The sequence below is a fragment of the Eucyclogobius newberryi genome, unplaced genomic scaffold (genome assembly GCF_026437365.1).
Source record: "Eucyclogobius newberryi isolate DKJ021-1_F unplaced genomic scaffold, fEucNew1.0.hap1 SCAF_16, whole genome shotgun sequence".
NCBI classification, from domain to species: domain Eukaryota; kingdom Metazoa; phylum Chordata; class Actinopteri; order Gobiiformes; family Gobiidae; genus Eucyclogobius; species Eucyclogobius newberryi.
The window spans coordinates 12,233,087-12,245,987 of NW_027315790.1; the positions used below are offsets into that span (position 1 = coordinate 12,233,087).

At 40.5% G+C, this 12,901-nt stretch overlaps 1 protein-coding gene, 1 long non-coding RNA gene and 3 other non-coding genes across 5 annotated transcripts; all 5 read left to right on the forward strand.

Annotated features, from left to right (window-relative positions):
* The first annotated feature begins 1,833 nt into the window (after positions 1–1,833).
* On the forward strand, positions 1,834–4,086 carry LOC140361413 (uncharacterized). The gene is made up of 7 exons (XR_011927009.1): positions 1,834–1,893; positions 2,366–2,483; positions 2,720–2,774; positions 2,935–2,974; positions 3,357–3,378; positions 3,583–3,613; positions 3,823–4,086. It is a non-coding gene; the product is annotated as an uncharacterized lncRNA (long non-coding RNA).
* Positions 2,803–2,874, forward strand: LOC140362341 (small nucleolar RNA Z40). The gene has a single exon (XR_011927071.1). It is a non-coding gene; the product is annotated as a small nucleolar RNA Z40 (small nucleolar RNA).
* Positions 3,084–3,215, forward strand: LOC140362345 (small nucleolar RNA SNORA18). The gene has a single exon (XR_011927075.1). It is a non-coding gene; the product is annotated as a small nucleolar RNA SNORA18 (small nucleolar RNA).
* Positions 3,636–3,772, forward strand: LOC140362343 (small nucleolar RNA SNORA8). The gene has a single exon (XR_011927073.1). It is a non-coding gene; the product is annotated as a small nucleolar RNA SNORA8 (small nucleolar RNA).
* A 2,027-nt stretch (positions 4,087–6,113) lies between the features above and the next one.
* On the forward strand, positions 6,114–8,492 carry txnipa (thioredoxin interacting protein a). The gene is made up of 6 exons (XM_072447613.1): positions 6,114–6,490; positions 6,637–6,712; positions 6,807–6,954; positions 7,025–7,384; positions 7,460–7,762; positions 7,848–8,492. The coding sequence occupies exons 1-6, from the start codon at positions 6,235–6,237 to the stop codon at positions 7,893–7,895; spliced, it is 1,191 nt and encodes a 396-aa protein (XP_072303714.1). The 5' UTR covers positions 6,114–6,234; the 3' UTR covers positions 7,896–8,492.
* The last annotated feature ends 4,409 nt before the right edge of the window (positions 8,493–12,901 follow it).

The following is a 12,901-nucleotide window of genomic DNA, read 5'->3' on the forward strand; positions in this document are numbered from 1 at the left end:
TGAAGCTGCTGCTGCTGCTGAAGCTGCTGCTGCTGGTGCTGCTGCTGCTGCTGCTGCTGCTGCTGCTGAAGCTGCTGCTGGTGCTGCTGCTGCTGCTGCTGAAGCTGCTGCTGCTGCTGCTGCTGCTGAAGCTGCTGCTGCTGGTGAAGCTGCTGCTGCTGCTGCTGCTGGTGCTGCTGCTGCTGGTGCTGCTGAAGCTGCTGCTGCTGCTGAAGCTGCTGCTGCTGGTGCTGCTGCTGCTGCTGCTGCTGCTGCTGCTGAAGCTGCTGCTGGTGCTGCTGCTGCTGCTGCTGAAGCTGCTGCTGCTGCTGCTGCTGCTGAAGCTGCTGCTGCTGGTGAAGCTGCTGCTGCTGCTGCTGCTGGTGCTGCTGCTGCTGGTGCTGCTGAAGCTGCTGCTGCTGCTGAAGCTGCTGCTGCTGGTGCTGCTGCTGCTGCTGCTGCTGCTGCTGCTGAAGCTGCTGCTGGTGCTGCTGCTGCTGCTGCTGAAGCTGCTGCTGCTGCTGCTGCTGCTGAAGCTGCTGCTGAAGCTGCTGCTGCTGCTGCTGCTGAAGCTGCTGCTGCTGCTGCTGCTGCATAGCCTATAGGCTACAGACTACCTATATTCAAACATAGGGCTAAATAAATGTTGGCCTACGAAACGTTTTAAAAATTACATGTTTAATAATAAAATAAGTGTTTAAAATAAACAAACACTGTATATCGCCTAATATCAGGTATCGGCCTAAAATATCCATATTGGTGCACCACTAAGAAGTAAGTAAAAAAGTATACTATACTAGATATATTTTTATTTTGTAGTATAATTTCAAGTAGGCCTACCTATTTTATGAAAAAAGGTAATAAAATAAAATAAACATGATTAATTAATTGAATTGACCTGTTAAAAGCTGAACTATACACGGTGTATGTGTTTGTCGGAGTAGAAAAGAGCACAAAGTCTGTGGATTGGGAGCATTGAGACTTGCTGTACAGTAACTCCTATTATTTAAATGAAGTACAATTGAATGGGTAGGTTAGGATAAATTACGAGTACCAATTCATGTTTGGAAAAAAAATTCTGAATCTGCAATTACCTGAAAAATCTACTCAATTACAGAAATTTCAGCAATTTAGTTACTTTCCACGTCTGAATGCTACAGAATTTAAGTGGTATAAAATAAATTACACTGGGAGATTCCTAAAGAAAAAACAAAATGGATTTGAAGGGAGCTGAACTGACCAAAGTGTGTCTTGATATGTGTCTTTTCCATGGTGCTCCAGACCTGGATCCAGACTCAGGCCAGGGAAAGCCAAGGTTCCCCTCCACAGCTAACTCAACTCAACTGTGCAATGGAGTTAATTGAAATTCACTCACATTTAGATTCACATTTTAAATGTCTTTATCAAAAGTTGAGGGAAAAAAATAATCGAAAGAAAGGAATGCAAAATATGTTAAGAAAAACATTCAGATTTTTCTCCAGGTCCTATATATCAGCATTGATCCAACTTCAAAAGGCAGAAGAAAAATCCTGTATAAATCCTAAATAATGATCTAAGCTTAAATCATAAGACATGCTAATATGATTATACATATTATGAAATCGTTGTTCAACGACAATGAATTGTTTTTAATAATTGGGTACAGCAGGTGGGTTAATTCACTGGTAATACAAAGTGAAAAGTGACATATATAAAAAATAAAAAAACATGCGTTATTTGGAGTAATTTACAAAAAGGATAATTGAACAAAACAAAATTGTATTACTTTACAAGAGAAATACGTATTCCGTGGTAGTGTCGCAAAAACGTGTGAACGTCGCAACGCTCCCGTATAAAAACAGCAACAGCGCCGTACTCGATCTTTCACTTGCTCACACTGCATGACGGTTATACCACGAGACAATCATTTCAAAGGTAGATGGACTTTAACTTTATTTTTCACATGTCTAAAGTGTAAAAATAACGAAATTAAGATGACATATTGAACAGAGTGCATCTTGCAGTTGTGACGTTCTCTACGTTTGGTCATTTGATCCAATGCTAACCGCTAACTAGCTGCACCGCATGGCTAATCGAGACCTTGCAGCATCTGACCACCATGGATCTAGTGCTGATAACTTTATATTCACATTGAATTTGTAAGGCGCCACAGCATAGCTCAGTCTAGGATTTGTCCTCTTTTAAATGGGCTTAATCCATTAAAACTGTGGCCAGAATACTTCAGGTTTTGCTTTCATCGCAGCACCACGTTGCTGAAGGGTGACAATGAGGTCTGGCACATTTTTAGTTTTACTTTTGAGCCAGTATTAAGTATTTTTTTAATGCATTTCAAGTAGGACTCTAAATTTGTCAGTATACTCAAGGCCCTGTTTTTATACGTTTTCAGGAGAAATGCAATGGATCTCATGGAGTTGCTTGTATGAACATCCCTTCCCGATGCATTTCTAGATCCTTGCAATCTGGCTGACCACATAAGGGCCTCCTGAACCTAAACCGGATGTGTGGTAGGTATATTTCCTCTGGATATGCATAAGCCTGACTTGCACAGTGTGAGCTATTGTCCTGTTCTGGTAGATAATGGCATTATCACTGTGCGCAGAGTAGTTAATTCTCATGCAACCCACTGCTGTCAATCCTCTGCAGCAGTGTTACTTTTGAGAATTGACAAAATGACTTGTATAAATAAAAGTCCCCTTGTTCCTATTTTTGTATTCACTTATTTTTTTTTGTTTCTTTCAAGGTCTGTTCATTCAAATCTGCCCAGTCTTGCGGATGCTAAAGTAATCGGCTGCATGGTAGGACTTTCCCTTGTCTTGTGTTTTAGACTTTTATGATGATTGGCAATATGTTCAACTGCTCTGATATTCTGAAGAAAATATGCCTTTCTGAATAGTCTGGTTAATACACTTTTGAGGATATAGTCAATTTACAATCCTAAAATTGTTTTTTTCACAGGGTGAGCTGTGTCCTGATGACCTGAGCATCTAGCTATAATGTGAGTAAAGTGGGCACTTGCAGCTGGCTACATTATTTATGCCCTTTTCTATTGGCGAAATACATATGTCATGTTTGAAGGATTGTTTGAGATTAGTATTGTCTGACAAATTGAGGTCGGTCCTGATTCGTCTTCTCAGTAGACAGCATCATGGGAAACGCCTCAAAGAGGAAATCTGTAGCCTCGCTTTACTCATATGATCACTATCATTGAACATGTGGGATAATGCTGCAGAACAAACTTCAGAATCGAGATTTTTTTTTTTAGCTGACAGCTGCTCAGTTTGTCTGCATTTTAAACTACCATATCCTTTGCCATGAACTCAGCTTGCAGAATTCTTGATGTAGCGATGTGAATTTCATAGTTTGTTTTCTCTTCTCAGGCTGAACAAAGAGCTGGCAGTGGTAAGTGTTTGTTAACTTGAGGTTGGTCCTGATTCGCATCATGGGAAATGCCTCAAAAGTTAATTTGTAGCTTCGCTTTACCCATGTAGTCACTCTTGATTATGTGAGATAATGCTGCAGGACAGACCAATCATTACTGAATGGCAGTGCCAATCTTAATTTCCAATGTAATCATAACTATACACTAATTGAGACTTTTAACAGGAAGTGTAATGGAATAGCCTGGAGAAGTCTGGTAAGTTAACCTTTTCTGCAGCTGCACTGTATGGTATCTGCAGCCAGCAGCACCACCTGCTGGTTTGTTCATAAGTCAGTGCTAGATAAATTCAACGTAGGCATCGTTGGTCTCCTTGCTGTGTGTGTGTGGAGTCCTGGTTAATGTGTTGATACAGCCTTTACATTTTAATTAAATCAATTGGCCTTATCTCATAAGTTCTGTTTTAGATTTGCTGCTGAGGTCCTGAACGGTAACCGCAATTTTATTGGTGAGTGAATTTTTGTTGCGTAAGTTTGGTCATATACCAAGGCCGCCTGGAAGGTCTGTACCAGGTGTGCTGTGGAATTGACCAGAAAGCAATGATCCAAGGGGACTTCTGTAACAACTTGTTAAGAAGCTCTCTTGGTACATAATCGAATTGTAATCATGGGCAGAGTTTGTAATATTGAATGTTTCTTTCTTACAGACTGCAATCTTGACTACTGAACTGATCGCCCACTTTTTTTAAAATAAACTTTTAAATACAAAACTCTTCTTTCATTTTTTTTAAGTTGGTACATTTACTTATGTTTGGACAAGATCCAGGATACATTAAAGGTGGTATGGACGATTTTTTTAATGAGTTGTCATATTTCCTCGTGGCGTGGATAAATTTGTCCTGCCACGTTTCAATAATGAAACTCATGCGTCAGGCTCGTTTCCGCGTGTGAGCGCATGGATCTATCATAATATAGTTCCCTCAGTGTACGGGGCAAAATGAAGACAGACAGTTCGAGCTGACGTAGAAGTGGACAGAAATGTTGTTTTTATGGCGGTTGGCATCCAATTGTTGCATTACCGCCAGACTTTATTCCTCAGACTTTTCGTAGTCCTCAGACTGTCGTAGTGGACAGAAATCTACGGGAGTTGCGCTAATAAACAAACGCACGTGTGTATCAGTCCGCACGGGGGAGTGCGCATGCGCACTTCCGCCTGCGTTCTCAAATCACCGAAAAATCATCCATACCGCCTTTAAGTAACTTGCCATTTATAGCTGTAAGGGTTGCATTAAAATGGGAGTTTTTACTGAGTCATTTTCCCACGTGTGCTAAAATGAGTGACTAATATTTCTGGATTCATCTACATGCTATTTATATGTATATGCCCAACTTTTGCCTGTGGAACCTGAACCAGTAACTTTAAGTATTGACCTAGTTCCCAGTCTAGAAAAAGGGGAAATGGAGGTTTTGAACTGAAGAGATCCATGATGCGCACTTTCAATGAAAGTGAAACTGTCCATGGGGAAAACCTGACTCTATCTAGTATTGAAGAAGGCGTTTGAAAGGGCTAAAGCTTTTGGGTATGTTCAGGGTCTAAGCGATGCACAAGTTCTGGGCAAACTCAAATGATTTTGGCCATTTTCACTTGCGTGAGATCAAATATCCAGTTGAGCTAATTTGTACTATAAAGTTTGTCCTTTAATTGGATTGATTAAATGCTTTATTTGGGAAAAAAAAATACATGTGCTATGATTGTAAAAGGTTTAAACTCAAACGTGATACAAATTACCCCAAACATTAATGAAGCACACTTGTCAGCCAACATTTTTCAAGAATGTTCCTTATTTTAAACCAATACCCTGATAATGGTAAACGGCTACAGGAAACATGGGTTTAAAACAAAGGTGTTAAAATAAAAATGTGACTACCGTATTAATTCCTAAAAATGTAATGTCAAGTTTTGTGCCTAATTTGATTTTTTTCCCCCCGCCCAGATGATTACAACTGAATCTTTATCTACAATGGAACACTCCTGGACAATTAAGGGATTACACGACAAGTTTTCCTACTTTAAATTTGATCAAATATAATGCAGCAGAAATAACTGGTTTACATTTAGCGTACAATTTTGCTCAATGGTGTAGCTGACAATATTAAAACACTTCATGCTTAATTTACCACCATGATATGCCATATTAATGCAATCAGTGTTAACAAGGTGGACAGTAACTGGGGACATTTTGTGCCTAATTTGATCTTAATTCTAGATTTAGTGTTATTGAGTTTATGTCCTGTAAAACGTTTGGGTATTTAGTTTATATCCTTTGGAACGTTTGGTTAAGAGTTTATATCCTTTGAAACGTTTGGTTAAGAGTTTATATCCTTTGAAACGTTTGATATTTAGGCTATCAATATCAGAACAATGTATAACAGGCAATAGGCAGTAAACAACTATTGTAAAACACATTTTCGTAATATTGAGTTGTTACTTGGGCCTTGAGACAAAGCTGGATATAGATGCGACATTGAAACCTACTTGGATATGTGTTTACTACTACGAATGTACTGTCTACTGCGACTTCCTGTGTTCAGAGCATATGCTGTGCACGTTCCACATTCATCCAGCCACGCAGTGTCCACGCGCCGCTGGTGCGCTCTGATTGGCTGGATTCGACAAAAACACTCCTTTCCCACCAATAGGAGCGGTGTGCATGCGCTGAGACTCACTGTCCATTCTATGCGTTCATGTGCCGTTCAGCCTTATCATATAAAACCAGACGCCGCCTTTGTTTACAGCAAAGTTTAGTGGGAGAAGTCCACAGCTCACATAGGCACGAAAAGCTCATCTTTTACACCTGACCGGATAAAAGAGACGCAATCATGGTGGCAATGACGAAAAGGATAAAAACTTTTCAGATCGTTTTTGCAGACCCAAGCAAGACATTTTATTGCGGAGGTGACAGGATATGTGGACGCGTGGAAGTCGAAGTGGGTGAGATTACTCGCGTGTCTGCTGTGAAAGTGTTGGGCCTGGGACGAGCAAAAGTGGAATATGCGAAAGGGAAGCAGCGCTGTAGACAAGAAGCCGAGTACCTCCGACATGAGGAGCTGCTGCACCTGGACAGTCACCCGGAAGGTAAGAGCGTTCATGTGGAAAAGGGAGAGGTCATTAGAGGCACTTATGATCTTTATCTGATGTGACCTCCCTAAGAATGTGTTCTATTTAAGAATCAAGTTTATTCAAATGTAGATGTTGACTTATCTCGTGGTGGTCATCTACAGATGCTGATGGCTCTGTCATCTTAAGACCTGGGAACAAGTATGAATACTCTTTTGGATTTGAGCTTCCTCTGGATGGGTAAGAGCATGGTTTTAAATCCTTATATTACAAGCTGTTGGAGGTTGTTTATTGTGTCATTTTTATATTTTGTCATTCATTTTATCATCCACAGGCAGCTGGTGTCATCATACAAAGGAAAATTTGGTTACATCCAATACTATGTTAAGGTTTCACTGGAGAGGCCACAGCAGCCTGCCCTTGAGTGCAAGAAAACCTTTGAGGTGGAAGAACCCCTGGATGTAAACACCCCAGACCTGCTGGTGAGTGCTCATGTCTGACAAACGCACATGACATAACAAGACCATTGCTGATCCTGCTGCATTTCATCAGTGTCCCACAGGTGGCTCCAAAGAAAAGAAGGTGACTTGTATGTTCATCCCAGATGGCCAGGTGTCACTGAATGCCAAAATTGACCGCCGAGGCTTCTGCGAGGGAGAAGACATATGCATCAATGCAAAGTTTGAGAACACTTGCTCGAGAATTGTGGTGCCCAAAGCAGCAATCATTGCCAAGCACTCTTACCTGGCCAATGGCCGTACTAAAGTGTTTCGTCAAAAGTTGTCTGCTGTGAGGGGAAATCACATCATCTCTGGCATGTGCGATGCTTGGCTGGGCAAGTCCATCAGGGTTCCCAAGATCAAACCATCCATGCTTGGCTGCAACATGATCCGTGTGGAGTATGCCCTCATGGTAAGCTCCTACTACTCCCTGGCACACATGCACACATACTGTTTTTTTTGTTTTAACACATTTGGTTATTCATAGATTTACGTCCACATCCCTGGCAGTGAGAAGGTGATTCTGGAACTGCCCTTGGTTATTGGGACAGCTGGTTTAGGCAGCCGTTCCAACAGCATGAGCAGTCAAGAAGGTTCAATCGGCAGCTCTTCCCAAAGCTGGGTATCCCTCCGCATGCCCTCAAATCCCCCCAGCTACTGTGACATTACCAGGGACTGCTCCCTGGACCAGCCCCTCACACCACTGCTGGACGACATTGAGGCCGACGACAGTCCGATTTTCATTAACCCCCCGCGCTTTGAATTCCCTACGTTACCCGCATACACGGAGGTAAATATTATGATATTAGCAATGGCACTCATCAACTTTACATTCTTTGGCATAATTGATCTAATGGACTGTTTTACATTTTCAGACAGAGGAAGAGTACAATGGCAACGCTCGCATGCTGCCTGTGTGCTGAACAACACCATTTTAGTGGTCCAGCATTTGGGACTATAAACAAAGCACTTATAAAGAGTCAAAGAACAAACTCCTGTGGACATATTGTCGACACAGGACAAGGACAAAAAGGGCTTGCTTGTTCTGTCAGCTGTCTTCCCAGCTATAGACTGCATTTACCTATGTTGATTCTCCTGGGGCTGGGGCTTTAGCCACAGCTGATGGACCTCTCAGAGGTCCCAAAAGGAGGCCGAGCTGGCCAGGTTTCAGAAAAAAGACATTTGAAGCACCAGAGGCCATGGCCTGACACTACTTCATGCTTTTGCATTCCAGCTTGTACAAGAAGGGATTTCATTGAAAACAATGTTACTGTAAAATTGATTGGTACAAGATAACCTGTAGAGAATAATTCCTGTTTAACCTGATGTAACATGCATATGGCTTGACCATTGTTTATAATTTCATTAGCACTTTTCAATGTGATGCATTTGGCCTGTTGATCGATTCAGATCAGCTGTAGATAAAAAGTCCTGCGTGTGCTTTTCAGCTCCTGTTTATTTTAAGCTGTAAGGTTCTGATGGTTCTGATGCTGCAAGTGCCAAACATGATTCACCAACTTGTACACTCCCATGAAATGGAAGGCACTTTATGAGGGGGAAGTTTCTGATCTGCTGTAGCGCTTAGCAACATTTCACTGAGAGCTACCTTTATGGTGGAATTGTTGAGTATTGTTTTTCAGTTGTATCATTGTTTAAGACTGATTTGAGATCATGTATGCTTGCGATTTATACCTTAACTATTTTTGTATTTGCACCCTATGGGTTTTGTAATAAAGTTTTGTTCACAATTACACAAGTCTAGTATATCCTTAACCCTAACAGACATAGGACAATTCTTCAGTTTCGTATTATTTAATTCTGTGACCACCTGCAAACCATTTCATTTATTATAAACAAAAGATGTCTTTAGCTGAGAGCAACTAAGTATCCATTGTTCCTCAACAGAAACGAAATATACTAAAATGAATAATGAATAATAATAAAATGAATTATTTGATCATTGACTTTTTTCTTGATCAGCATAAGAATTTTTGAACTATTTTCAACGCTACTGCTGAGCACAGTAATGTTTTCTCTGGCTCTGGAACTGTTATAAAGGTCACTTCAACAGTATGGTCAGCTTCAGTTGTGTATTTACACAAGTACACATTTAGTTTGATTGGCACCAGCGTGTGTTGTGGACAGTAGTCGGCTCATAACAAACAAACTGTTTTTAGAAGCGGGCAGTAGAGCAAATAGTTGGCAGGGTTTAAGTTTTTACTTAAAATAGATTCTTTTTTACTTATTTCTTACATAGTGCATATTTAAATTTTTATTTTTAACATTTTGTATCTGTGGCCTGCATTCTTCATCATAACACTATTTCCTCAGCTTCTAAATTATGTTGTTTTGTATTGTTTTATTAGCAGCAAGACACATCAGAAGTGCCCACTTTAAACCGGCCCTCCTCAGCAGCCCTTAAAGCTAAATACGTGTTGCCGTGCACAAGAAGCTATGACCCTGATAACTGAGAACCTGCTCCACACATTTGTCCAGGCTGCACATAACACTGGATCATTTACATTTAGCAGGAAAAGTGGGTAAAAGATAGAGGGAAAGATGCTAACAATAGATGTGTTAGTGTTTTAAGATTCAAGATTCAAGGCATGTTTTGGAAAATGTATTACGGTGAAGTATGTCCATTCTGCACCTGCTCTATTCAGAGCAACGTGATCTTATGCCCTCAAATTCTATGACATTTGCTCTGTCAAGTGTAAACAACAATACAACAAAGGTCGGACCTACAAAAAAGAAAAATAGTAGACTGCTTAGTAGTGAGATTAGTCCAAAACAGCCCGAATAGAATGACAAATTGCCTCAAAACTTCAAAATAGTTGACACAATCTAATAGCCAGCTAATGTTTAACTGCTAATGATGACTACACCATTCAGGGAAGTAAGGCTATTATTGAGACTGGGGCCTTAGCCAAGGTCTTATCATAGTGTAATGATGACACCAGGGTTTGAATAACTTTGGGCAGGGGGCAGGATTCTCATATATCCGTGCCCGTCTAAGGCAAATAGTCAACTCCCAAATGATATGTTGCCTAGTCATTTGTAACTTAAGAATCTATGGTGGTCCAGAGTCAGTATCTTCCAGAACTTCAATGAATTATCAGTTCTGAGAATGAAGATTGTGCAGCCCAAAGTCCAATATCATTAGAAGCAAACTAAAATGTCACTTCACAACCGTGTGTTGGTAGTTGTGAAGTGAGTTGCTGGTGTGGCACTTGGAGATACTTCTTGTAACATGTCACACACATGCATTTTGAGTACCGGTGTAATGTGTAATCCTGTCTGCCCTGACATGTCACGACCGCTGCTTTTGGTTACATCTCTGACAAAAACAAGAACGCTCTAGGATATGGCTGTGGTGAAATGCCCACATCACCAAATTGGTTATTGAATATTGTTTGTGGTGATAAGTTAAAGGTACTATTTGAACTATATGAAGGCCTAATTTATGAATCCCTCGTAATTCATTTTCTGAATTTGATCCACCCATCATTGTCAGATCTATACCGTGCCCGTGACCCATGTCCTTGGTGGGTCCGCTTGGTCAGGACCACCTATTGCTGGACGATTATCATGCTGTGATATTGGGCATGTTTTAGGTTAATCAGGAGAAGAGGCCCGAGCCAGCCAACGAGTTAAACCTGACACCTTCTCACTGTGAAGTGTGAGTAACATCTACTCTGGTTACATCCGTTACATTTACTTTATTCATTTATTATTTTTTTACCTTTGTACTTGAGCTTTTGAAGTGGCACAAGTAGTCTACCATGTACATGTACACCCCTGATAGTGTGGAAACGATGTTGTGAAGAAAGATGGTTTCGTGGTTCTCATAAGTTAAAAACATTTCCAGTCAACAAAGCTGTCTCACAAGAGGGAACAAAGTGTTTGTGCTGCTTCTGAAGTCGATGATTGTGAAAGCACTTCACCTTCAACTTTCACTTCGGCAGGTAAACAACCGGCCATAATGATCGCAAATATGACACGATATGAACAGTTTAACATGATAAAGCACACATTTGGACCTGCAGGACTAAAGGGCATATGATGAGTCATATATTGTACCAGGGATATTTCTCAATCCTTCCCCAGTAGTTTAACTCATCCTCATTATTACACCCACTCTAAAACTTGCGAGTCCTGATTGGCTGAACTTGCGCCTAAGCTTTGTGATTGGTTGAGAGTCTCTTCCACGCACCAGGCACGCATGCTGGTCATGTCATCTTACCGTTAATAGCTTTTTATTCTCTGCTGTTGTGTTCGTGACTAATACAGATACTAAACTGTAGGTTCACACATACAACATTCTGAACGCTTTATACAAAACGTCAATATTCACCTTTAACCCAGATGCTCAAACACTGGGTCTATCATAACATCACTCGAATTGTCAAAGAATTGGTCTAATTTGTTCTTTTGATTAATGTGAGCGTGTGTCAGCCATGATATGTGTATTATGTCACCTGTTTTTGCATCTGAACATTGCAGTCTCAATATGAAACTCCCATCAATAATATTTTAAACATCAACAGTATTGTGTGGTATGTAAACAGAGACACACAGCGGAGAAGAGATATGTGAAGGCAGAAGGAACGCCCTGTAAGTTTTGAGTTGGGCCGTGGCATTTGTTCTTGCGTTTTTGTGCGTGCAGGGGCCTGTTGTTGAATCAGCCAATGGGATTGGAGAGAGCTGCTGACACTGGAGTGGCTGCGACGCCTTGAGTCAACAACATGAGTTTAGGTTTGAGATGAGAGGAACAATCAAATGACTTTGACCTTCAAACTTAAGTCAAGTGGTTAAGTCACGGGAATCACGAGTGCTGGACTGACTGAGGACACCAAGATCATAAAGAAGAGAGAGCTTTTCGAAGAACTAGGTCAAAGGTCTCACAGTGCATTACTTGAACAAATGGTTGAAATCAAGATACATTTCTTGTTTTTTATATCAACAACATGAATGGTTAAATAGATATCATGTTTGAGTGGCAGACATGGCCATTGATGTCTTAGATATAGGTGAAGGTGAAGGTGAAGGTGAAGAAGGAGAAGAAGGTGAAGAAGGTGAAGAAGAAGAAGGTGAAGAAGAAGAAGGTGAAGAAGAAGAAGGTGAAGAAGAAGGTGAAGAAGAAGAAGGTGAAGAAGAAGGTGAAGAAGAAGGTGAAGAAGGTGAAGGTGAAGAAGAAGAAGAAGAAGAAGAAGAAGAAGGTGAAGAAGAAGAAGGTGAAGAAGAAGGTGAAGAAGAAGGTGAAGAAGGTGAAGGTGAAGGTGAAGAAGAAGGTGAAGGTGAAGAAGAAGAAGAAGAAGAAGGTGAAGGCGAAGGTGAAGAAGAAGAAGGTGAAGAAGAAGAAGAAGAAGAAGAAGGTGAAGGTGAAGAAGAAGAAGAAGAAGAAGAAGGTGAAGGTGAAGAAGAAGAATAAGAAGAAGAAGGTGAAGAAGAAGAAGAAGAAGGTGAAGAAGAAGAAGACGAAGAAGGTGAAGAAGGTGAAGAAGAAGAAGAAGAAGAAGAAGAAGAAGAAGAAGAAGAAGAAGAAGAAGAAGGTGAAGGTGAAGAAGAAGAATAAGAAGAAGAAGGTGAAGAAGAAGAAGAAGAAGAAGGTGAAGAAGAAGAAGACGAAGAAGGTGAAGAAGGTGAAGAAGAAGAAGAAGAAGAAGAAGAAGAAGAAGAAGAAGAAGAAGGTGAAGAAGAAGGTGAAGAAGAAGAAGAAGAAACAACAACAACAACTTTTGATTACTCCTCCTGTGAGAAAAAGTTACAAAAGCATCTACAATAACTTATAAAACATTCTAATCAGATGTTAGGTTCAGACTGTTTTGTTTCCAAAAGATTATTTATTTAATTGAAAAAATAAAATAAGTCACATTTAAAATACTAATAGACATAAACTATACAATGACAAAATTAAAACAACGCTCAT